Below are 22,842 nucleotides of genomic sequence, written 5' to 3' on the forward strand. Positions count from 1 at the left end.
CTTCACTCTTTTGCATTACCGCTCCCAACCTCCCTTGATTTCAAGCAAGTAAAATAAGCAGGACTGTAGATGATGATGATGATTAATCAAATCCATGCTCAATCCACTGGTGGATAAAGGCCTTCCCCAGCCGTCGCCACCTCTCACGATTCTGCGATGTAACGATCCATTTGACTGATGTAATAATCTTCATTTAATAGAATAATTATTAAAGTAAAAATCTCTATTTTAAAAGCCTTTATTGAAATATCTCAAAGCCCAATACTTAAAAAAAACTCAACTTGGACATAACGATATAATCTAATTGGAATAATACAGTAAAAACCTATAATAATAGCAATGACAAATCAAGAATGACTATACTCACAATATAGATAAGGTTGGAAACTAAAGTAAAAGCCAATAATAATGACACGAGCTGTATAGGTAATCCATTCATTTGCCATCTAGGCATTAACGCAACTGTCTGGTCTCCCCTTGGTATGTTGACCCATATGAAATTGACTGCAGCAGGTAGGATGTATAACTAACTGCTACTGTATTAACTATTTTAGTTTACCCGGTAAGGTCCACTGAGCTGTATAGCACTTTTTCAGAAGCGACATGATAGCCCACCAAAGTGGTTTGTCACGTGGACATTTATAGCAGCCAAATACTCTAAACACAGGATTCTAATTATGGAGGGAAAACCCGGAGGACCTGGAGGGAAAAATTCATGCGGCCATGCAGATAGGAGAGGACATGCAGACTCCAAATATACAGCAGGCATCAGGGTAGGGATCGAACCCACGACCTCCTGTAAACCAGGCGAGGCAGTTAACATCTTGCCATCGTGGCGGTGCACAAGCATCGGCGCTTCTGGAAGTGTAGCAGCTACTGGCAGGGAGGGAGGGAGCCCACAGCACTAAAGTCAGCCTACGTGGGTGGCCGCCACCGCCCAGTGCTTTGCCCTCCACAGTCTGTCTGGCTGAATGACGGGGTGTGGGGTAATCTGCGCGTGTGTGTAGTGGGGAGCGGTAGTGTAGCGGTTAGCGCGTTGCGCTACGACCCTAGCGACCGAGGTTCGATTCCCGCTCACGGCCAATACCGGTGACGATTATCTGAACCGGTTCTGGGCCTTCCCTAGGTTGCCTCAGCCTCAAATGAGTACCTGGTGTGGTGCGTAAAAACATTGCCACAAGGGAGACAAAGGCGGTCGGGCATGGTGCTTGGACACCCACTCCCTCATATGCTGTTCTGGCCTTCATAGGTTCTCGCTAACAGCACTTGCCCCTAAAGTCTGTTAACGCTATACGGGGGATCTTTGTATTTTTGTGTGTGCGCGTGTATGTGGGAAGTGATAGTGTAGCGGTCAGCACGCTGCGCTACGAACCCCGGCGACCTAGGTTCGATTCCCTCTCACAGTCAACAACGACGATGATCTGAACCGCTCCTGGGCCTCCCCTAGTTAAACTCGGACTCAAATGAGAATCTACGTGCGGTGTGTAAACATTGCCGCTGAAGAGAAAAAGGCGGTCGGGTGTGGTGCTGGTCACCCGCACCCTTAGTGTGCCGTGGCCGGCCTTGATAGTTGGGTTCATTACAGGGGATCTTTGTGTGTGTGTGTGTGTTTTAGGGTTTGAATGTGGAAGCCGAAGAAGGCGGTGGGCTGCCCCCATCACCGGGAGGGTACCAGGACTCGTGCGAGAGCTGGCTGGCAACGGCGTGGGTCGGCGGACACCACCAGGTGGAGCCAAAACCCTACTTGCCCGCCAAGGTGAGGGCCCCAATCCTCCTGCTCCCGGCTACAGCAGTGCCAATTTAGCCGTTTTCTCTTTACAATCTTAGTTTACTGGCCTCTTAAGTCCAGCCGACGGCAACCTGCGGAGCTGTAGTCAAGTCTCTGTCTGTGGATTTTATTTCGCCATTCTCTTCGTCTATTCAACCAGGAATCTTTGACGTAACAGCCAAGACTCTGGATTTCAGTTTGGTCGTTCTGTTAATCTGGTCGCCTATAGCAGTTAAAGTTTAGTCCACGCTTTTGTATTAAATGTTGGCGTGAGGGGAGTGCGATTACCACCCCCATCATATTATTGCGAGTCAATTCTGAGTAAATTTTTATAAGTAAATACATTGCCAATTACCATGTTTGGCCATCTAGTCACTGCAGTCTCTAATAACTATATTCTCTTCATCTGAGCCTTCATTCAGACTCGTTAACTCGTCTCATTGCAGTCGAATCACGCTTCGCTCTTTGGTGGGCAGCAAGTTGTGGCCAACGTCCCACTTCATGATGTTTGTTGGCTCACAGTCATCTTTGACTGAATTTATAAATATAAAAAAAATGTTGACGAATATTTTTGTCACTAATTCCGTGAACAAATTTAACACTGACCGACACTCTTTACCTGTCATCGGACACACTATGTGTGTGTGTACCTAATCTGGCACTAGCTCCGTGGTGACGTCACCGCCACTTAGTGGCGAACAGCGGTTCTTATGATTCTGCCAGCAATGGATCGTGGCAATTTTCTGATATTTATGAGGGGGAACACATCCCTGTACTTAAATTTTTTTGTTCATGACACCATATAAAATATATATAATGGAGGCATGGTATGAAATTCACTCTTGCATTGTTAATATGAATATACTCTATCACCCCCCCCCCCGCCACCCATACCCAAACCACCAACGTTAACTCATCTTGCCCATTTGCTGGATGTCATTCTATTGCTCGGTAGGTCTATGACCGAGCCAGCACACGCGGTGAATTCGCGGAAATCACCGGTTCCAGTAGTAATAATAAACCCCATTTTGTAAACCACGGACATGAACTTTAAATTCAACACATTCCCCCCCCCACCCCCCCCCCCCCCCCCCCGTTGTCAGATTCTGTGCCAATTTCAACATTTTAAGATACATTTTAACGTACACATATAAGAAAAGAAAAACAATCCTAACTTATGGCTCGGACAAATGTCAACGTCCGAATAAGAGTCTCGTTGTCCGAAATAGGAGTCCTTCGATTTCTGAGTTACGGTGTTGTCCTTTCTCACATTGCAAACGGTGGCACTGACGGCAGGAGTGGAGTGGTGCCTTAAAAGAGTTCGAAAGCTCCATTTGCGACATCGAGGAGGGACTGCAGAGAATCGCGCGAAAGCTGGAGACGAAGGCCACGCATATCGCCGTAGCCATGAAAGATTTGCAGGCAAGGACGACGCTTAATCCGCATCACTGGTAGAAGAATTCACTGGCAGATGCAACGTTAATTGGCATTGGACGTCAGCAAACCCTTGCTGCGTGGATGGTTTGTATTTTGACGTTTTATTTATTAAACTGTCCTCGTAAAGAGGCTTTGTTTTTCTGATACTGGATCTCGCTCGGTGGGACCCTGTAATAGAATACATACATTGATTTGTTTTGAGTGTTTGCCATACCCCAAAAGCGATGTTGAGCTGTATATTGTAATTAATTGTACGAATGGGATTCAGAAACTGCAGCTAAGCCATTTATTACATTTCAGGGTCGAATAATATAATGCACAAACACTCGCAAAAGATTGCCAACAAATCTTGTTTTGATATCAGAGTTGGCCTGGGTGCTTTTAGGGGCTCTGTTTCGCTAGCCTTCAAGCACCAAGGACCCTCAATTTTTCCCTCGGAGCTGATAATGATTCTCAGAATTTTATCAAAGTCCTTCGGAGAGATGGGGTCCCATTTTTCCAGTAGTGATGGACACAGTATGCGCCTAATACACGCCGTACGACATTTTATAGACGGCACTTGTCCCGTCACATTTTCACAGTGGGTTTGGGGGTATCGCGTTTCTTGACTGACTCGAGTGAAAGCTGAAAGAAAAGTCCGTGGCAGAACTCATCTCCCGCACATATCGATGGCAGTAACAAGTATTGTCAGATAATGACAACTGTTGACTTCCCTCCACCTCCACCCCCACACAACACTGCTACCAGTACATTCTGTTGACCCAGTAGCGATGAAGGACTGAGTCCGACCCCCTGACTCGGATTGGAACGCGCAGAGTTATGACTTTGCGAGCCATGTACTCTGCCACTGTGTCACCCGATTGGATAACAGTCATAATTATACTCTTTGGTTCTTTCGGTAAAGTCACGGAGGTATAAAATAAAATAAATCACGACGTTTCGGGCGCTTGTGTTGTGCCCGAAACGTCGTGATTTATTTTTCTTTTCTACCTACGTGACTTTACTGAAAGAACCAAAGAGTATGGATTCCTACAGTCACGAAAGCTTCAAATCAAGTCTTAATCATAGTTTAGTTGCATTTAGTATTCCATCATGAAGGCGCGACATTTCACAGACGAGTATCATCTGCCAGTAGGCGGCGATGTTGCTACGTGTTCCCCCCCCCCCCCATCAAGTAAATAAGGATGGAAGGCTAAAGCGGGAGCGAATTAATATGCAAGCGATTCTGAGCCGTTTAAGAGTGGCTCTTGGTGTTTTCTTTGGGATTCTTTACTGCGCTCCTATTTCATCTGGCGATGAAACTTCACGGCCAATACATCGTTTTCTTTTAGCCTCGTTCTTAAATATATGTATATTTTAGATAAACACCGCACGGCATACCCTTGGAGATTGCCTTTGGCGTGCGGTGGGCGAATGCATTTCTGCTTGTCACTGTGAATGTCACCCTAAATGGGGTTGCGGTGGGGTGCACCTGTGGCATCGCTGACTGGTGGCTGCTGCTGCTGCTTTGATAGATCTCCGCAGGACATGATAATTGTCTCTGCACCGGCTTGTCACTGGCATCTGTGTCTTGCATCACAGGCCAGGTTTATGATAATGGCACAGATCCCGGGGAATTGCGAAGTAGAATATATATAATTTTTACATTCACCATCAACATCATCGGCCGCGATCGATCCACTGCTGGATGAACGCCTCGCCAAGCCATCATCACCTCCAATGTTTCTGCGATGTAACGATCCATGGAGCACCTGCACGTGCGAGCTGGTTGCATTGCTGCATATTCGCGGTGGACGTGCCCCAGGACTTGTTTCCACTTTTGGCTGTATCTCTGTCGTTAGCCTCGACCGCCGGCTGTCATCCCTTCCATCGACGTACCCCGCCTGAGCCCCATTCAAGTTTCTTAACAGTCACCATAATGTGCGGTGCATTAAAGAGTAAATCATATAGCTTCCATATTGCTTAAGCCGTTTTAACAACTTATATATACAAAAAAAATTACTTTGTACTTTAAATTTTTTTTACGGTATTTGAATATTCTCCTTTTATTATTATCATCGAGTGACAGAGTGGAGTTCGTGACGGCCATCTTCTGTGTGCGAAAAAGCGCGGCGAAGTAGCACTCGGGTGTCTCTTTTTACGGGAGTCCTGGAACACGCAAAGCGACGGCGGCTGACGTTGCGCTGCGGTGCGTTCGTGTGTGCGTGCCGGGCAGTGGGTGTGGGACGAGCTGGACTGCTGGCACCAGCGCATGGCGCTGCTAGAGGCGGCGATGCAGGACTACGAGGGGCAGCATCCGGAGAGGGCGCCGGGCCTGGGCGAAGCCGCCTTCACCCTGGCGCAGCTGTATAACGTCCTGCGGAGCCAGGCGGAGCGTCGCACGGCCAAGCTGAGGAGGGCAAGTGCGCCGCTCGTGCATCGCCGCGAGTCTGGGAGGAAAGATCTCTGTTTTTGCATAGAATGTTTTGCCTGACACATTTCTGCCACCTCTCAGTCCCTGTCCTGTCTTCACCGGTGTCTGAAATGTGAGTTGTTTGCTCGCTGACAGTGCCCGCGGCCGATTCTCCCTATTGAGAAAATGAGCAGCACTTTTTGACCCTGTTATAACCTATTTTTTGTATATTTTGCTATTTTACCCATCAGCTGTGTTCTTTCTTTCCTGGTCGTTCCATGGATTATTGTTAGACTACTACTGTAGCTCATTGCCCACCTCTGTTTTGGTAGTTTCAACATTTTTCACCGAAAAGTTTAACCACGCTTGGTTTAGCCACTTCTGATTTAGCCATCTTGGATTCGAGGGATAGATTGAGAGGAAACCTGGGGGGAAAAAATATGACTGCAGTTTTTCTCTTGCACGTGTTGTACTTGTGTTTGGAATCGTAAAATATTAAGACAAAAATCCTCCGTATAGCCTGAACACACTTTGGCGGAAAGTGCTGTTAGCAACGACATGAAGGCTGTCATGGCACACGACGAGGTGGGTCGCCATCGTCCTGCCCAGCTGCCTTTGGCTCCCCAGTTCCCAATGTTTACACATCGCACCGGACACTCATTCAGATAATCGTCACCGATGTTGGTTGTGAGCTGGAATCGAACTCGGGTCGACGGTTTTGGCGTGATGCACGTCAACCGCTGCACTACCTCAATCGCGTGCGCACACACACGCAAACATACATATACTCATACATGATCACAGTCACACTCACCCGCACACATGTACATACCGATCAGGAAACCCTCGCATACCACTGATGTGTCATATTCAGGTGTCCCAGCAGGGTGACTGATGTCCATGGATCCAGTGTTGCCTCCATACAGTAGAGAACTCCCCTTATCCACAAACCTAATACCTGTGACTCCTGTTATCTGCATGAGCTGTATGGTCCACAAAAACTCTTACTATCCTTGCCTCTATTCCGATTGTCCGGGATTATCCACAAAAAGAATTGCACTTAAGTGGAGTCATTTGGAAAATTCATTCATTTCTCTGCAATTTTTCGCAGTTCAATGAAGAACATTTGGGGATAGCACTGCAAATAATTGAATACCCAATCTTAGTACCCTGCGGCTGCCGTAAGTGACCCCGCAAGTGGTCATGATGCACACATGCATGTTGAACTTCTTTTGCACCGTACGTAGCTAATCGGAGGTTAGCACGGTTGTGCGCACACGTGGCGGATTTTGGATGTCAGCCTGGAGCCCTCCACCCCACGTCGACACACGCATAATGGTGTCGTGCTCTGTTATCGGCCACCCCGCATCTCCAACGGATCGACCAGTAACCCTCATCTGTGTGAATCGGCAGGCCGAGTCTCTGATGGAGCAGTACGAATCGCGGCGTAGGTTCGTGCTCAAGTGGGTGGAGCGGGCGCAAGCTGTGGACGCTGACGACATCGGCGCGCATCAGGTGAATTAATTTGCGTTCGTATTTCAACCTCATCCCACGGGTGTGGAGAATGGATCACTGGAATGCAAGATGAAGACCGATTTAAATAAAAACGACTCTAAAATTTACTGTGGCGAAATATAAGCCCGTGTGCTGCCATTGACTAATGGTTAGTTCACTGGTCACCGGTTCATTCGGATCTCTTTGTGCAGCAAGTGAAACAATGATGGATCTACGGGACCCTTATGCCGTTATTAGCTTTTGTTTGCCGAGCTTTTGTTAACACCAGATGATGCTGGATGTTTTCGCTGGAAATAGTGTCGAATAAAGTTGTAAAAGCGTTGCTCGCTTTTCTGGAAAACAAAATCAATCGTCACATTTGCCCATGACGTGACTGTCGGGTGGTGGCAGGTTTCTAGTTGAAAACTTGACACTATACCTGCATGATCTAACCCAAAAGAAACCAATTATGAATCACAACACGCGTTGTGAAAGCCTACATATGAAATGTATTAATTTAATCAAATCACCCTAAATATACCACATCTCATTGAATCTCCACAGCTAAGCAGGTTTGGGCCTAGTTCGAACTTGGATGAAGCCTGCCTGAGAATGCCAGATGTTGTTGGAGTGTTATCATCTCGTTCGTATGTATGCATGATTAGTTTTGTTATGGGTTCTCTGGTTTCCTCCCACGTGCCCAAACCACTCATTTGTGGCATTTGACCAAACGTAAAGAATGCTTGTCCCTAATGAAAAAAAGAGATTTATCGAAACTCTGAGAATTTCCAGGGTAATTTAAAGAGTGTTATTATATTCGTGTTCTCGTTCATTTCATGAAGTGATATTTTTTTTTCCTCCCACTTCCCGAAATGTACGATAAACAACTTCTGCAAAACGTGTCTCGATTCCCTTTCAACCGAGTGAGAACCAAGAGAAAGTTTGCATTGAGTCATTTTATTCGGTTAACGATAACGGGCATTTGCGCTAAATATGTAAGCTTTTTCCTCAAATTAAACGTTACCTTAACTTAATTAAATATATTATCGATGGTTGAGAACAGCTGTGAAATTATCCACCAGTTCTGCTCGGCCCCTGACTGTTGATCTGACCAGAAGTACACATTGAGCGACTGTCGCTCAGTTTCTGAAAAAACAGCATTTGTACAATAAAGGAAAGACATACTACTCAAACCTTTAACTCTTCTTTCCCGATATTTCATAAAGACATTTGCAACACCGCTGCAGCAGCTGCCTCCTCGTCCATCTGTTCAAGTGCACGGGAGCTTGTTGAATGCACAGGAAGCGAAACAGTGTTGTCATTAAACTGTTTTTTTTTCTTAGAACTGCCTTTTTGTGTTTAGTTTGTCCTTCCCCTGCACCTCTGATTATCACGGTTCGCTACATACGGTGAAAAATAATTTCCTCTTGTATACATACGTCATTCAGTTCATGAGAACGAGGATTACAACACTAATTAAAAGATATTTTCCGCAATTTCTACTCTGTTTGGTTGGATAAAATATACGTAAAAAGTAACAACACTAAATAATAAAAAATAATAAAATGTGTATTTATACTCGAGGAATCCGATGAGTGATAAAGCTCTTTTTCACGGATGTCCACTATTGCGAACTGCTGCCAAATTTCCTCTCCGATCCATCCGTTACGCTAACCGGCCACCTCAAACGGATGGGAAGTGGGCAAGGAGCAGTGTTGTTGATGGCGGCGTTGGCGGTGCGGGTCGCTCGACTTGCCGGCCTTCTCCTTCTCAGGCCCTGCTGGAGCAGTCGCGCGAGGTGCTGGCCGGCCTGGAGGCCATGGTGGAGTGCGTGGACGTCCTCTCCGAGGCATGCTCCGTGGAGCGCCTAGTGCAGCAGGTCTCCGAGCTGGACCAGCGCACCACGACGCAGCACGGCACGCTGCAGGCTCGTCTGCGTCGCTTGTGCGGGCCCAGCAAGGTGAGCGCCACTGCACACCATCACATCACTGCCACGGTTCACCAATAATAATAAAAATAATAATGGAGTTCGATGATAATACATTGGTACATTTGCTATTCGTGCCGTTCTTACAGCGCAGGACTATCGTGAAGGTTTCGTGTTTCACGGACGAAAAAAATCTGCCAGTGGCAGTTGTGGGGGGTGGTGGGTGATGTTACTGTGTAATTCAAGTTGAGTAACCTGTGGGTAATTTAGTTCTAATTTAATCAAATTTGCAACATGATGCCAGCACACAAATGGGCCTCCTCTTTTCGAGTGAAATAAGATGGGGACCATCTTTAACATCCTCCATGAACGGACGGCGCGTTTTTTATTTAAATTTTTTAAACTTTAATACACCAGCAGTATTAACCAAGGTGGCCTGTAGAACTTAGCACAGCGGCGAACGCGCCACCGCCAGGCCCACGGCCAAAACAAAACCCCCTTGATCGACGGGGCATGGCAAATTCCCTCGTCCAATCAGTCCGCGGATTGACCAAAAGAGATGTTGATTGAAGCTGCGGATGCGTGGGTAAGGCTCACGTGCCGACCGGGCCCTTCTTTGTGTCGCGCAGGATGAGTTGGCGGCAATGGAAACGGAATTCCAGCTGCTGGAGTCGCAGCTCTCCTCCCCAGCACTGAACGCCTGTGGACAAGCTCCACAGCTCGCCCTCCGAAGGGTACAGCCGCCCGCGTTCTGTTTGTTCAATTTCCCAGTTTTGTGGGGTTTTTTTATTCGAAACAATTGATCACCGTGCTTGCTTCAGTTCACAATCGGTAGGCGAAGTCACGCTATGAGCAGGAGACACTTCTCAGTTATGATTATTATCTTTTGTGTGGTTGTTTTGGCCCTGACATTATTGCCTGGGTCTTACCCGGTAAAATAAAAAAAGTTGAGTTTATAAAACATATTAGATGATTTTTTTTATAAATTTCAATTATTATAGAAGTTATGTTTAGTTCAGTTATCGGCGAGATTGTCAATGTATTTTGAACACTTACAAGCAAGCAGTTGCTTCGCATTCTGGGATTTCGGGTGTGGCCAGACAAGCACATGAACTCTGAAACAGAGCAACCCTTTATTCGCAGTCAGGTGACAGCTCACTTCTGTACATTTCTCCTCTTGTACAATCAATGCTGTATATAGGTGTGTGTGTATATATATATCGTTAAGTTTAACACGTACTGCATCTCAACCTTGGTTTGATAGAAAATCGGGTCAAGCTTGCCTAAGACGATAACTAACGTTATAACCAACGTTGTCGTTTTCAACGTCCCGTAACTTCAACCAAAAGTATTTGTTGCGCAATACTGACTTGTGGTGACCTCAAACTTGCATTTCATAAGTGTGCTATTATTCGTGGCTCCAATTGCGCGCCTGGTGTGTGAAAAACGTGTCTTGAGCATCCTTCCGTGCCAACGTAACAACGTGCTTATTGACGAATGTGTCGAGAGATGTTTGGTAACAACGTGTCGTGCTGAGTGAATGCAGGTGGGATGCATTGCACCCTAATGAACCCGCCAGGGCTGGATCTGTACAAGCTAGCCTTGGCCACATGTTTCCCCCCAAATATTTAGAGTCTTTGGGATCGCAGCCATTCACAGTTGCACAACGATGTGCATGTAAATTATATTCCACCCCCCAGTTTATATTTTTTGCCCGTAAAAATAACAACCCAGTTCGAAGGGTTACCCCACGTTTATTAATCTTGTTCGTTATTGTTTGCAAAGTCTTCTGTAAATTTTGCCAAACGAGAACAAAGCACTATTATTCACCCAATGAACTTACGTTCGTGTATTCCCATCTCTGTAATAGATTAACTCTGCCGATGACCCCCCCACACTCATGCCCGTCTCTCCTTCCTCCACCTATCCCCACCACCCCACTCTCCAGCGGCTCTTGGACAAGCTCGGCACTTTGGCAGAACAAGTGGCTCAGCTCTCGAGGGCTGGCACATGTTCCGTTCTCCGAGAAGCGATCGTACATCTGCAAGATGTGAACGAGCAGCAATGCGCTGCACTGCAGGTGTGTTGATCAAACCGAGAGGGAAATAAAAAATGCAAGCTGGCAACCCCCAGGTCATTGTAACAGAGCCTAACATTAAAAATAATCGTTATTTTCCTAATTTTATCCCGATGTGCTCTTCAAAATGTCATGAAAAGAGAATCCATTAAAGTATCTCGCAGAGCAGTGCAACCTCGTGTTAGAGAATGGGTCCACAGAATCGGGTATCACAGAGCTACCTCTGAGATACCCTCAAGGTGACCTCTGGTCCTACAAGTAGAGGGCAGCACTTCCGCACCCACTCCGCATATGAGAGTAATGCTCGTAACATTGCAGTAACACCTATATTTTATTCTTCAGAGCTGGAATTTTTGCTAAATATGCATAACAAAATTTGTATTTATGTTGCGTGCGGTCATTGCTGACTGTACACTACGCTTGTCGAAGCCTCGATTTTGAAAGCAATTCGATCGCGGTAGGAAATGTGTGCCTTAAATAAAACGCCAGCGCGCAAATCGACGCATACATTCGGCACGCTAGTGTATACCCAAGCTTGCTTGTTCTAACACACACGTGCTCATCGCCCTAACACGCAGTGCAATATTATACTTGACTTTCATTAAGTAAATCGTTAAGTGCTTCAATTGTAATCTTGCCCCACAAAACTATCCAGATATGGGCACTGGTTGTTGGTAAGCGGGGTGGTAAGTTTTGCGGTGATTGGTTTTAGGGAGTTTTGTTTTTAAGAAAGAACAAGTTTCCACAATCAAATGGACGGACAAACGGACATAATATTTTCCAGGCATCGCAGTAGATAGCCTTTTAATAGCTTCTTTCAAAACTATGGCTTAACCAAGCAAGTGCTGAAACTAAAAATAAAGATATACATTTAATCGCATGAACTTATCCGTGCATGCCGACGATAATGCTTTGTAACGAATTAAAGGTTGGCAAGCAGAGTGGGGGAGAGATGGTTTTGCGTAACAAAAATAATAAAAAGTTATGTTGAAATAATAATAGATTATTTACAGGCTTATCTTAGTTTCCATAAGTGTGTACGGCACATTTTATCCCCTGGCTGTCCCATTTCCACCCTCCCCACCACCGCAAGAAAAATGTACCCCCCCCCTTTCCCCTTGAGGCCAGCGTCTTTTCGTTTTAAATTTTTCAGGCTGCGCTGGCCAAGGCTGAGTGGCGTGCAGGTGAAACGCGCCGGCTTCAGACGCTCGCCGCCCAGGCCGAGGAGGAGTTGTGGATCCTCGGTGCTTCCAAACACGGCGACGCTCCGCGCGTAGGCGTACGCAAACTGGTAAAGCCCGTGGTTCACCGTTGCTCAACCGTTTTAGCATTTGGCCAAAAAAAGTTGACAGGGACACGCACGCAATGGCCTACTCCTTTAGAATTATGTCAGGGGTTATCTTTGAGGCCCACTGTGGTGAAGCAGACAGTGCACAATGGTCGACCATCGTCCGAATCGGGACCAGGCATTGCCGATGCGGCCACCCGATGCACGAATGGAGCATCAAAGATTCGGCGGCCTGCGAGTGTGCGGCGACGAATCCCAAACGACCCGCATAGTAAACACTCTGCTGCTGTCTTCACTCCTTTGAAGGAGGAATGGACAGACAATTGAGTGGATAACAAATGTAAAATTATATCTTTTAATCTGCTACTATTAATCCATACGAAAGAAGAAGACCGCTGTTCAACATTACTCGTGTGCACTAATAATTTTTCTAGCGGTGCCCCAGTCATTGCTGCCACCCACACACGTTGCCCTCCTCACTTCCTGCGCAGATTCCTCTTCCTGCTGAGCCCCCTCAAACCCACCTACCATGCGCGGTTTCCGCCAGCCTAGAGTTCTCGTTTAGATCTGGTAGCATCCACCACTGTTTGCGATGAGACCGGCCTTCTAAGTTTTTGCCAGCCGCACTTCCAAAATTTCTGTCTAGACCTCTCAGCCTGCAGCTAAAATTGGCTGCGTCACTGGAATATTCATTGTCGCGTTGTTTTAGCTGACGGACGGGCTTAATTTAAATTTCCCGAGTTAGCGCTACGATGCGCGGCTGCCGATTTGCAAACTTGCGTGGACACGTAAAATATAAATAGTTCTGTCATTATTTGTGGTGGAAGTGGGGGGGGGTGGTTATTTATGTACAAACAGCACGCTTTATTATTTCGCGTAGGCATGGCAGGAATGTGGCAGCCGTTAAGAAACTGGAGGCTGTTAAAAAAAATAAAGTGGGGAGAAAAAAAATCGCTGAAAGAAACGCATCCGTTACTCCCCCCCCCACCACCCCACCTCTTGCCTCCCTTCCTGCTGTGGCGTTTGCAGTAAAGGGCCTCGAGTGATTGTCGCAGATGCCTTGGCGCTTTTGACCGTTAACGATTTGCTTGTTTGGCGAGACGGCCGATGGTAAAATAAAACGAGTCATATTCTGTTGTTAATGTGAGCCCACCGGCTATCAACAAAGATTCGTTCATGAAGTCATCCACATATAGACACAATTTCAACCGAGAGGATGGGTACAAACTCGGCGATCATTGGAAAGACATCATCAACCAGTTTAAGTCATCACTGGCTGTGATGTTCCCATCCTGCCACCTTCCGATGTTAGTTTTTTTTTTTCCCCCGTTGCTTCGGCTCTCCCATTTCACATTAACAGGTTGCATTTCTCGCGCCAACGTGGCCACCTACAGACGCCGACCTCAACGCAGCGGCGGCTTTGCGATCTCCCATTAACATGCTAATCTCTCACATTAACATAACTAGCCCCACCCACTTCGTTTATAACCCTTGGACTACACACATTTTAAACCTTTAAAACAGTCTGCAGTCGGCAGCTTTCCCCTTCTTTTTTCCTCCTGATGACAATCGCTTGTGTTGTGATCGAAACGTCGTCGGTTATTTGTTTATTTAATATTTATTTTTATTCATTTGAACCTATCGCCTATCTACCCAAAGAATATGAATTCCTGCAGTCACGAAAGCTTTAAGTCAAGATTTAAAACAGGTCATGTTACATATTCTTGGTTCTTTCGGTAAAGTCACGTAGAAGGGAAAAACAATACAATAATAAAAAATAAAACTATGCAATTCTCACGACGTTTCGATTGCAACACAAGCAATCATCATCAGGTGTGAAAACCACAGCAAGAAAATTTGAAAAAAGTGTGAGAATTGTATTGTTTTATTTTTATTATTTTATTGTTTTTCCCTTCTACGTGACTTTACCGAAAGAACCAAGAATATGAATCCCTGTAGGCACGAAAGCTTTAAATCGAAATTTAAAGGTAATGTTACGGCTGGTCGATTGACAATCCTGCGTTGTGTTTTATTTTTTTGCTGTTTCGAGCCCTCCATTTGTCATGTTGATCTCTCCTCGTTCGAGGGTGCTACGTGGCAGGTCGCAGAAGTGTTATTGCAAAGTGCGCCGATGTTCACCAGGAATCTCGTTAGATCTCGCAAGCTAAGCAGTTTTCGAGACGGACAGCCACCATGCATGGCAGGTTGTTATAGGCTCCAACCACACTGCTATGTGCTGAGCAGCAGAGGGAAATGCAACAAAACCCATTGTTGTAATGTACTGCTCTCCCATATCTTTGCTCCTAGCGTTCACAGACTCGGACTAACCAGCCTGGTGAAGTATGTGCAAATAACCCCCCTGGGTGACCCACACGGCATACACAGTGACCCTCATCCAACAAAAAGCTCCGCACGTGTACAGTGCATATCGTTTACTTACAGCACACAGCGGTATAATGATGTAACGCAGTCGTAATAAAATGACACCCCGGAGGCCCGTCGACATCGCTTAAGTGTTGACATTGCTTGAGCAGTGCACAAAGGAATCCTCAAACATTATTTTCCCCTTTTGCAAATCGTGCGGACTGTGTGTTGACAGATGGAGGAGATCTCGTGGGACTGAGCAAAGCGATTTTTAAAATGGAGAAGCAGAGGGAGGTGGGGGGAGTTTCCCACCGATGCATTGCGCAACCTCTTTTTTTTTGCAACTCCGCAGATGTTTTAACAACATCGGAGGAATCGTCTTGTGCGGTGTGGTTCCGCGTTTTTTGTCATATTTGACAATGATCATTAAATGAAATCTCCTTTGGAAGTAAAGGTGTACCACCTTTGGATTGGTAACGACCACAAAAATAGCTACCCCTCTCACCCATCCACCCACGATTTTTATTGGAATTTTTTTATCCCTATGGTCTTTGTTAATCTTTGAGCGAATGCCAGCATTTAATTTAAAACAATTAATACGATTTAACAAACACTTGTAGGCACATTGAAGTAAATTAAGTCTTCCATTTGCCTCTGGACATGAGCGTGATATGTTTTAATGTTTTCCAGCTGCATTTTGTTTCGGCAGACAAATGCTGGACAGGTTTCAACCCTCACTTAAGTTGGGGGCCTGAGCTCAATTCCTGGCCGCAGCTGGCAGTGGAGAGTGGAATTACAACTGGTGCTTTGCACACCTAGAGGTGCCGCCTTTGTGTTATGTAAAAACCGGGACACGTCGTGGGAAAGAAGAGTAATCTCGCAGTGCCATCATCTAGAGTGATGTATTTGTATTAATGCACAATTGACAAAAAAAACCTGGACTTTTAATGTCCTGGGAAGACTGACCGATTTCCCAGGACAGCAGCTGCCTCTTCAAGAGGACGATCCTTGGGAAAGCAGGACGGGTGGCAACCCTATGCTAGTCAATGTGAATTGTTGAAGATATCATTCCACCTGATGTTAGTTGTGGATAGAATACAACTCAGATCGGCGGTTTCATAGTTGCAACATGCTATCCACTCGTGCCACTGCTTCAGAACGAAGCCATAATAAGATGTTGGATCTTATCGCGTGCATTTTACTTGAAGCTCACAATCACGCAATTATTCTCGCACGTGCCGTTCATTTACACAAATATTGAGTGCAGTTTTTTGTAATGAGGGACTGCGAAGGAAGTGTAAGGATAGTCAAATGACGCCAAATAAACCCAATTAGTCGGGATCGTTACGCCAATAACAGGTATAGCTATTTTCGTATTGAATACACGCTGAGAAAAAAATGAAGAGCTCACTTTACGTCGGAGGTGGCTCCAGAAATTACTCCTGACTTTTATCACAGAGGTCTGTCAACTCCGTGCCGTGGATTTGCGTTGCTTCACACAATATTATTTATTTAGTTGTTTGGAACGCTGCATTGTGATCATGGCAATTAAACTCCGCGTTCGAGTCGAGCCAAAGTGCCTTCCCGCTCTAACAAGCAATGGGATGGTGCTCATCGCAGTTGGCGGCTCTGATTTATTTGCCTCTGAAGGATTTATTGCAATTAATTCAATAATTTCAATGTTCATTTCAAATTGGACACAGCAACAATTTGTGTTGTGAAATAATAATAATATATCTCGACAGCATCTTTTTGACATCAATACCATTAAATAAATTAACATTTACAAATATAAATCAACCCTTTGGCCATCTACTGCTGAACGAAGACCTTCCCACACAATGTTGATCATAGGGGTTGTTTAACCATACTTCACCATCCTGTTAACTGCGGTTTGGTGAATGGAGAGCCTATGAACCGTTTGAGGTATCACTCTAATCGAATCGGTCACCGGAGCGTAGTCGCTAACTGCTGTGCCACCACTCCACGTTAATTGGCAAGGCTGCGGAGCGGAAAATGAGGGTGGTGGTTGAAGACCCAGCCGTGGTTGGGTCGGCATACAGAGGTCGTCATGGTTACTTTGACATGCTGTTTAACTCGTCAAAGGATTGCTGACCTGGCCGTAAGCCCTCTGCCTATCACCACGGCCCCCACACCGTCACGCTACTGCACGTACTCCCTGTGGTCGCGTGGATTTGTCTCCGGGTCCTCCAGTTTATCCCTCCTTATTTAGAAACGTGCGTTTAGAGTATTTGGCTGCTATCAATTTCCACGTGATAAGTCACTTCGTTGAGCTGTCATTTGTGGCCAGGTCGCTTCTCAAAAAGAACTAATTGTTCCGTGGGCCTTACCTGTTAAAATACAAAAATGATTTAGTTTTTTTTTTAATATATAGTTTACCTACTTGGTGGTTGCAACATCCAGATTCCCTCTCGCACAAAACCACGCTGTACCCATGCTTCTGCATGTGTGTCTGTCTCGGATTGATGCAGGCACTGGCGAGGCGAATACGAGGCTACTGGGAGAGCATCGCTGGATTGACGGCCAAGGGCGACCTGGTCAGGAGACGATCCCGGCACCCTGCCACAATGGTGAATGCCTAGCCAGACCGTCTTGGTTATTTGGTGCCTTTACACACTCCCACGGCGAGTCTGAAGAGGAAGCATACTTTACGAACGTCTGTGGGCTTGGCATTCATAGAGGCAAGCGAACAATACATTGTAGAGTGTTAACAAAATGAGGTTGACCCTGCATATTTGGAGGTCTGTAGTATGTTGAACAATGCCAGCCAAATAGACCTTGTGTAATGTTGCGTTCAATATGACATGGGTAATTCTTTTTTACTTGCGCAACGAAAAGATTTAGGTTTTAAAGGTCGCGCTGCAGAGCTCGCCGACGTGTTTTCAGGGTCTTGCCGCGTGTCGTATGGCACGATGTCCAAAGTTTATTTTTTACTCCACTTGCTGGGAGCTTCAGGAACTGAATTGACACACGTACGGTGAAACCTCGGACATCGTGTCGAACAACATGCCGTGCAACAACCCCCTGAAAATACGTCGGAGAGCTAATCAGAAAACTTGCAAGGCATCGCCTGGGATAGGGGCCGGATCATTTAGTGAAGTGCTCGCTCAATCAGACATTGTTGTGCACTTTAATGGGCAACAAAGCACAGCTGAGTCACATTATAATTTTAAAAAATAACATTGCCGGCCTTCACATCATGACCCCTTTCTGTACCTCTCATTAAGACAGCTGCTGGCTGGAAATCCCTCTCTTGTGCCAAATGGCCCTTAATCAGCTGGCCCCTGCGGATTTCTGCAAAGCCATAAAAAGGGGAACAAATCGGCGCAAATCAACTTTTGCTGATTCCAATTATATCTTCGGCACATGCAGTTCTGTACATTTTTAAGGACCCAACACCACACACCATATGTACTGTGGCCGCTCTCAATGATCGGCCGTAACACAAGCTATGCGCCGATGACGAGCGGCCCTGTGGGTGCCGTGTGTGTGTGTGCGCGCGCGCTATTTGTGTGTGCCGTGTGTGCGCGCGCTATTTGTGTGTGTGCCGTGTGTGTGGGCCCACGCTCGCTCTCTACACACCTGGCATCGGCTCAGCTGCTCCCGGGGGACGAATTTTGATCACGTAGATAAAACTAATTTAATTTTAGCAGGTAAGGCTATATAGCTCTTTTTTTCAGAAGCGACCTGGGCACAAATGATAGTTGAACGAAGTGGCTTGTGTGGAAATTTATAGCAGCCGAATACTTTCAACACGTATTGATTTTAAATGTGGAGAGACACGCAAACTCCAAATATACAGGCGTCAGGATCGGGATCGAACCTACGGCATCCCATTAAAACCAGATAGTTAACCTCTTGCCACCATGTCTGCCCCGGCCCAGAGGTCACAGCAGCAGCATCAGCAAGAACAGTGGTGAACTCCTGTGTCCCATGTGTGCTCACCTGACCTCCCCAGCAGTAATTGTGTGACTTGAAGAGAGAAGGGCTTTAGGGTTTTTTTGTTAAAATTTGTTTTGCTTCTCGCACACATAAATATGTTTTGGCGTCTTCTCCCAGTTTTATTCCTGGGGCACTTTTGCAGAGTCACATTACAAGACAAAGTTTCTGTTCAGAAACATCACACGAGAGCACGGGTATTCCCATTTGTCTTCGATTGGCAGTCAGAGATTTGAGATTTTCACAGGAATTATTGTGAAACGCCCTTAAAGTGTTTATTATTATTATTATGATGCTTGCACATGGGGTGGGGGGGGTACACTTCCCAACACACAAACTGCTTTATAATTATAATTTGTCTTGTGAAATATTCGATTTTCCGAGCTGAGGTTTAGCCAAATGGAATGAAAAGCGAACGGTTGTTTTTCCACAATTTTACGAAGATTTGACGTATCGGTGTTATGTCACGAGATGAAGAATTAATTTGAAACGCCCACAACTGCAGTGCAACAGTCTGTGTCGGAGATAAATTGGAGATCTACCTGAGATCCCTTTAAGTGACTTATGTTCAACACAGTAGGGAGCAGCATATTCCCACCTGGTCTGGTACAGAGAAGTAAGGTTCTTCACGTGACATTCACGGCAATGTTTTCATTCTCGAAGCTGGAATTTAGCCAAATTAAGTGCAGACCTAGATTTACTGTGATGTCGTCAAGGGGCATAAACCATCACGCAAACTCCGGTCATCCTCGCAGCGGCTTTTGGCTAGCCATCGAACAAAGACGGTCACCGCATCTCACGCTTTCAGATGCGCTTCTGCGGCCGTCTGGAACACTCTTCCTTCCGATATTAGGAAGTCACTATAGCTATGCACTTTACATCATCCAGATTAAAAACTAGTTTCTTTAGAAGTGCTTTTTGTGTTTAGTTTGTCCCCCCCCCACCGTCCGCACCTATGATTAGCATGGTTGGTTACGTACGGTGCGAAAGAAGTTCAACATACATGTGTTTTTCATAGTCATTGGTGACTGGACTCAGACCATCAACCAAAAATACAAAATACACTTGAGAATCCAGTTTAATCAAAGGTGGCTGCCCTGAAGTCAAACCTAGGATCGGGTCTCAGCGTACCATCTCAACCCTGTGTGACCTCTGATCGACCCTGTCAATCTCCATGTGATAAACAAAAGGCGTATTTGATGAGATATTTTGTGCAGTATTTGCTGCTTGGGCTGAAGCCATCAACTTGCTGCTGCACTTGAAATTTCCAATTTATTTCACAATTGGGTAAAAACCCGGATTTGAACAAAGTATCCAAGCAATGAGCCAGCGCTGCTAAATCCCACCCATGATTAAATTTGGTCCTTCTATACGAGCTGAGTTTATAGTTTCAGCCCGGTTAGGAATGGCAGCACACAACAAAAAGAATCACGTAACAAAAATCACTGAAATTGCCAAAAGGAATAATTTTGCGAACTAAACCTTTTCATTTGATTGCCATGCAATAACAAAATACATGTTCTATATCTCCAGGAGTATGGAAAAGTGCAGCTCCGATTTCGGTGGTTGAAAGGTCACTTTGGAGATATTTCAGAAGGCGTTATATAATACTCGCCTTTTGCCCGTCGAAGGACGGGTGCATTGCAGTAAATCTGAAACTTGCAAGCGAAAAGCAGACCACGACGTGGTATTCATTGCATTAATGCGTGTGTGCAATTTGTGAGGGCACGGTGACACAGACCTATTTCATTTTAAGGTTATAATCCCTTGTTCATCATGACCTCCTTTTTACTTCTATGTCTCAATAGCGTTAAGGAGATCGCGTGACGCGAGGGTTCTGCCTTTGTAGTGAGGGGGGAGGAGGCGCCTCGGCCCCACATGTGGAGTGACGTCAGCCACTAATTATTATGAATGAGGGGGGGGGGGTGTTTGGAGGACGTCACCTGTTCATGATTATTAATGAGGGGGCTGGGCAACGTGGAGTGATGTCACGAGCGTTGCACACAGACATTCTTGGCTTAGTAGGTAATAATAATGGGGGGGGGGGGGGTTTGTCCATTTGGAGGACGTCACCTGCTCATGAATAATTAATGAGGGCGGCTGGTAGATGTGGAGTGACGTCGCGAGCTTTAAGGACATTCCTGGGTGATTATAGTAGGTATAATGGCAAAGTGCACGAAATTGTACCTAAACAAATTTAAGTTTCCGCTCCTCCTTTCTGCTTGTGGAGTGACGTCATCGTTATGACGCGTGGGGGGGGGGTACCCAATATGGAGTGACATCAACCGTTCATGATTATTAATGAGGAGGGGTGAGGGGGTGTCCATTTTCAGGACGGCACCTGCTAATGAATATTAATGAGGGGGGCTGGTCGACGTTGAGTGACATCACGAGTGTTCAGGACATTCCTGGGTGATTATAGTAGGTATATCACCTTCTATGGGGCGTTCTCGTATATACAGGGTGATACATGAAGTCTGCTCGAGTTCCACTTGAATTCTTTATCTCACGTTATGACACCAATAGCATAATTAAAATATAATTGGCATGTAAAAAACACCAAAATAGAAATTCACACAACTTTCCCTGGGTCTTTGTTTCTTCCCCAGATGTTGTAATGCATTAAACAGGGTCACCACATTCCGCCCTTCCTCGCTAATGTTTCTTAAAATAAAATTGCAACGTACAACAAACGCATGGGGGTTAGAACCATTACCTCCAGTTACATCAACACTGAACATATTGCTGCCCTATTGACTTGCTTGATGCTACTTCTGCTCGGGACACGTAGAATGTTGTTGGTAAGTTGTTGATAGGTCGAGGAGGTGACTTGGCTCATTGGTAGCTCATCTGCCTCTTGTTGCAAGGTTTGCATTCTAAGATAAACTCTTGTTTATTTTACCAAGTGAGGCCCACTGAGCTTAGACAGCTCTTTTCAAAAACAACCTGGCCACAAATGATAGCTGAATAAAGCGGCTTATCGCGTGGAAATTTCTAGCAGCCAAAAATTATAAACGCATGTTGATTCTAAATGTGGAGGGAAAAACCGGAGGATCCGGAGAAAAACCCACAACCACAGGGAGAACATGCAAACTCCAAATGTACAGGCTTCATGGTCTGGATGGAACCCACAGCCTCCTGCATACCAGGTGAGGTAGTTAGTAACTCACCACCATGGTACCCCAGTTAAAATCCGGCAGGCCTGTCCTATCTATAACTGTGGGTATATTAACCAGAAAATATGTGCGGTCTGCTTCTCAGTGGGCCTTAAAGATACCCCGACATCGTTTTAAAGGAGTAGGCCATTGTGTGTCTGTGCCATGATCCAAATGCTAAAAATGACTCCATTGGTATTACAAACAGCAGCAGTCATCACTTCCTACTGGCAGACTGATGCCCGATAGCAGGCCAAGTGCTGAGGGGACAGCTGCCACTGTTTGAAACAAGATGCAATGCAAGTCACTTAGAATCCCCGGCGGTAAAGGAGGACTCTCTATCGAACGTTAATCACAATCATTCATATGTGGTTACTGGCTTGGAAATTGTGCAATGAAAATTTTGAGATAGATTTTGCATTTTGGACCCGCGTGATAATTTCCTGAACTGCCTGATATTACGGTGGAATGAGCATGTGCAGATGAGAGATTGGGCACAGGTCACATGCACGTACGACGTGCACACATCCATCCTGCGTTTTGTTACAGAGGAAATCTGGGCCTCCCCTTATCCTGCCACCACTGGTGGAAGCGGAGGAGGAGTGGGAGAATGGCGACTGTGGGATGGTCCCTCCCGCTGGCTGCGGCTCTCCATCGATAAACGCAGACGATGCATCACTTGATCGGGTATGACAGCTCATGCCGTCAGGAGCACTCCGTTCACTCACTGTCTCAAATATATATGATTTGAAAATAAATAAAATAATAATAATGAACAGGGTCAGGTACAGTTCTTGAGCCTCACATCGTGGGTGAGTCCAACTTTTCCGCATTTACTTCCTGACCATCATTGACGTGTATTCCACCACGGGGGGGGAAATACAATTTAATGCAATCAAGATTCCAAACTACTTTGGCAGCAGTGTGTCAGTTTTAGAAGTAGACTGAGATGTAATCTATTCAGAGAGTAGTGTGGCCAT

General features: G+C 45.8%; 1 protein-coding gene across 3 annotated transcripts in view; it reads left to right on the top strand.

Moving 5' to 3' along the window:
* LOC144944024 (uncharacterized) overlaps window positions 1–22,842 on the top strand; it is a 62,398-nt gene that overhangs the window by 16,122 nt on the left and 23,434 nt on the right. For all 3 annotated transcript variants that reach the window (XM_078872029.1, XM_078872030.1, XM_078872031.1), the window contains 10 exons: window positions 1,616–1,756; window positions 3,065–3,190; window positions 5,421–5,603; window positions 7,011–7,112; window positions 8,866–9,051; window positions 9,648–9,752; window positions 10,967–11,098; window positions 12,249–12,386; window positions 17,240–17,338; window positions 22,412–22,549. In XM_078872029.1, the coding sequence (XP_078728155.1) occupies window positions 1,616–1,756; window positions 3,065–3,190; window positions 5,421–5,603; window positions 7,011–7,112; window positions 8,866–9,051; window positions 9,648–9,752; window positions 10,967–11,098; window positions 12,249–12,386; window positions 17,240–17,338; window positions 22,412–22,549 (1,350 nt within the window). The remainder of the gene's footprint in view (window positions 1–1,615; window positions 1,757–3,064; window positions 3,191–5,420; window positions 5,604–7,010; window positions 7,113–8,865; window positions 9,052–9,647; window positions 9,753–10,966; window positions 11,099–12,248; window positions 12,387–17,239; window positions 17,339–22,411; window positions 22,550–22,842) is intronic.

This window comes from Lampetra fluviatilis, chromosome 33 (assembly GCF_964198595.1).
Source record: "Lampetra fluviatilis chromosome 33, kcLamFluv1.1, whole genome shotgun sequence".
NCBI classification, from domain to species: domain Eukaryota; kingdom Metazoa; phylum Chordata; class Hyperoartia; order Petromyzontiformes; family Petromyzontidae; genus Lampetra; species Lampetra fluviatilis.